The sequence below is a fragment of the Oryzias melastigma genome, linkage group LG11, assembly GCF_002922805.2.
Source record: "Oryzias melastigma strain HK-1 linkage group LG11, ASM292280v2, whole genome shotgun sequence".
NCBI classification, from domain to species: domain Eukaryota; kingdom Metazoa; phylum Chordata; class Actinopteri; order Beloniformes; family Adrianichthyidae; genus Oryzias; species Oryzias melastigma.
This window is the reverse complement of record NC_050522.1, coordinates 23,751,174-23,754,897: the sequence shown is the minus strand read 5'-3', so window position 1 is coordinate 23,754,897 and position 3,724 is coordinate 23,751,174. Positions and strand designations below refer to the sequence as shown.

The window sequence follows — 3,724 nt, the reverse complement described above, 5'->3', positions numbered from 1 at the left end:
GCTCTGCTGTAGTGAGCTCTGGTGTATCGAGCAACGAGCTCCACTGTAGCGAGCTAGCAAGTTCTGCTGTATCAAGCTACCGAGCTCTGCTTTAGCAAGCTCCCCTGTAGGAAGCTAGTGAGCTCTGCTGTAGCAAACTCTATTGTAGCGAGCTAGCGAAGTCCGCTGTAGCATGCTACCGAGCTCCGTTGTAGTAAGCTCCGGAGTAGCGAGCTAGCAAGCTCCATCTTAGCAAGCTCCGCTGTATAAAGCTAGAAAGCTCAGTTGTATTGAGCTAGCAAGCTCTGTTGTAGTGAGTTTTGGTGTATCAAGCAACGAGTTCCACTGTTGCAAGCTAGCAAGCTCCACCTTATCAAGCTAGCAAGCTCCATTGTTCAAGCTAGCAAGCTCTGCTTTAGCAAGCTCCGCTGTAGCACGCTAGAGAGGTCTGCTGTAGCGGGCTGTGCTGCATGGAGCGAGTGAGCTCTACTGTAGCGAACACTGTTGTAGCAAGCTAGCGAAGTCCACTCTAGCATGCTACCGAGCTCCGTTTGTATCAAGCTAGCAAGCTCTGCTGTAGTGAGCTCCAGTGTATCGAGCTAGCAAACTCTGTTGTAGCAAAGTTATGTTTAAACCAAAACTGTGTTAAAGTATTTATAATTTATGGGTAAACTTTGTGAAGAGTTAGACATCCGTGAAAGTAAATGGGGACCGATTGGATCCAAAACCTGAAACCTGAAACCCGAATCTGACATTATTTTCTCCTGGCATGTATGGAAGTTTTTCTGTTTCATCAGATTCTGATTTTTTTAAGTCTTTATTTACAAACAGCTAAAATTTATGCCCTGAAATATTATTTTCTTTCTTAAAAATTTCAGTGTTTTTAACATTCTATGCTGTTTCAATCCAATGAGATAAAACCTGGAGAAGCAGTTTTGGAAGGATCAGCACGGTTGGACTCACTGTAGAAGCTGTACTCGAAGGTGGCGTTGTAGTCGTATTCTGGGAATGGCGTGGGGTCGCTGAGCTCCTCGTTGTGATTCTCCGTCAAACAAACTGAAAACAAACACAAAACCGTCACATTTACATCTGCAAGAAAAGAAAATGTGTCTGTCAGCTACAAGGAAAACAACATTATTGTGATTACATTTAGAAACCAAAATGACTCATATTTTAAACTGTTTCAGGAATTATAGTGAAGAAAATAAATGTTAGTATATGTTGAGGAAATTTGTATAAACTTTAAGTGTATGGTGCACAAAACTAAAATGTATCCGTCTGAAGATGGCTGAAACTGATTGGATTTGGTACGATTTTTATCCCGTGTGTTGAAACATGTATGGATGTATGTTTGGGAAGGGAGGTGCCGGCTGTCGTGGGGTCAGAGTTGAAGAGGGTTTCCCTGGACGGACCGCCGCTCCTTCACAGAGCCACACATACACAAACAAGGAGGAACCAGAGATCTGAACTCTCATCAATGGTTTTAGCTTGTAGGAGGAACCCTGAGGAGAAAGGAGCTAAAGGAACCTCCTTGTTGTGAGGGGACGGGGGTCAACACCACCCTAAAAAAAACAATCACTCTTTATTCTGACTGAGATCCTGGAATCCGTCGAAAAAAGTACCGAAGCTTTTTTGAGTAAGGGTTTGGACAGCTATGAAAAGAAAATATGAACCTTATAATCATCCGAAAAGGGGATAGGCTCCAGCAACCCTGTGACCTCATAAGGGAGTGTTTTACTGAATTGAAAAAATAAACCTTTTAAAACATCCTTGTTGAGCGTTTCAAAGTTTCACAAATATATCATTCATGTATAAACGAAAAAATATCGGACCCAAAACAGATCCCTGTGGAACTCCACACTCAATACCCATGTGACCACTGACTGTATATAAAGCTAAACCGACTCAATGTGGTTAATTCATAGAATATTGTTTACTTCTGGCTCCAACCAAATTAAATCAATTCAGTCACTGTTTTTTTTTATTTTTTTTCATTTGGCACCACCATGTTGGAGCCAGGCGTCATAAGTAAACAGCGATTGGTCAACGTTTCTAGAGCAACCACTCTTGGCAATTAGGAGTGACCCTGTTGGATGGAAGTCTATACTTGAATGCTGACTACACAAAATCTGTCAATCAAATGTTTTGGATGTTGGTGGAGGGACAGGCTCCACCTACTTTTATTGAGGCTTCTGATTGGTCAGCTTTTTAACTTAAATAACGTTCACTATTTTAAAAAATCGCATTATCAATAACATAAAAATAAACTATCATAGTAAGAAGGAATGAGAAATAGGTGTTTATTTCTCAATGGAAGTCTATGGGATTTTGGGATCTTGGAGCTAAATTTCCTGTTTGGAATTGCCCTGGGGGGGCGGAGCCACTCAGTCCAGTTCTCATGTAGAGTCAATGACTCAGACCAACTTGAACTAATCACTGCTTACTGTCAATGTCTGACTCCAACATGTCCGTATTGCACTAAAATGGCGACCAAATTGACGAGTAAAGCTACACTCACTCAGTCCAGTTCTCTTATACAGTCAAAGCTTTGACTTGGAAATACAGCATACTGTTGTCTCCTATTGGTTACATAAAGTTATATCAACTTTTAGATTTGTGTTACTTTTACAGATTAAAGCAAATATTATTCGTAAGCAAAGGAGGATATAACTTCAAATGAAAAGATTCCCGTGAGGATCTAGAATAATTTTGTTTTAGTTCCATTTGGTGCTCTTGTGTTTAGTTTTCTGGTGTCCCGCTCTTCTTATAGTCACAATCCCACCAGTTTTAAATGAATAATCACACAGCTGTTCCTGTTTCTGCTGATTAATCCCTCTGTATTTTCATCTTCATGGTTTCAGTTCCTCGCTCTTGATGTTTGGCTTTAGCTCAATTAATTTTAAGTGTTTTCATATTTCACTCGGTTGTTTCTGTTTTCTATCAACGTCTTCTCTTTTCCACTTTGGTTTTCTGCTTACCGAGGTTTTCTGGTGAAGAATGTTGGAGGTTCAGGCGGACTTTTAGACAGAATTGTGAAAGTTGTGTTGCAGTTCAGGGCAGTGTGGGAATCTAGTGGATCATTTTGAGAATCTTCTCATGATTCTCCTCCTCACCTCTAAATGTGTGAAAACATGTTTTTTTGGGGGTGTAGTTTAGGTTGTGTTTTTTGGATGCCTTATTACCCTGATTTCTTTCACCTCCTTCATCAATAAGGTGTTGCTTCATTGTCTTTAGAGGTTTCTTGAAGTTACAAATCAAAAGTCAGATGAAATCGCAAGTGGAGAAACATAAAAACATAACTGAAGCTTGAGAAAGAGCGTGCAGCAATCCTTTTTTTTTTTACAGCAGTCGTAAAGAATGATATGTTCCTTTTCTGCTAAGATCATTTGAAAAAAGAAAAAAAAGTTTTATTTTATGATGAAAAATCTTCAATAGTATTCTTTGTACCATCAAAAAAAATATTAATTTAACCAGATGCAGATTTTAAATAATTAAAACGTGACAGAAAACAATTAAAAAAATGTTTTCTCCAAAATGGCGGCTGTCTTGTTGGGTTTATCTCCATAGCAACCTTTTTTTGTCATCTGGAGGTAAGAAACAGATCTATGTAATTGTTTAAGTTATAAAACGTTTATCTTCTGCATTTACTTTTTTGTGCTGTAGTTAGACACAAACTGCATTTTGTTACTTTATACCTATAAATGTGTAATGAAAATAATATTGAATCTAATCTAATCTAATCTAA

General features: G+C 38.8%; 1 protein-coding gene across 3 annotated transcripts in view; it reads right to left on the bottom strand.

Moving 5' to 3' along the window:
• The window catches only part of si:ch211-191i18.2 (uncharacterized protein LOC564095 homolog), a 30,138-nt gene that overhangs the window by 15,036 nt on the left and 11,378 nt on the right, over positions 1-3,724 (bottom strand). For all 3 annotated transcript variants that reach the window (XM_036214147.1, XM_036214149.1, XM_036214148.1), the window contains one exon: positions 943-1,035. In XM_036214147.1, the coding sequence (XP_036070040.1) occupies positions 943-1,035 (93 nt within the window). The remainder of the gene's footprint in view (positions 1-942; positions 1,036-3,724) is intronic.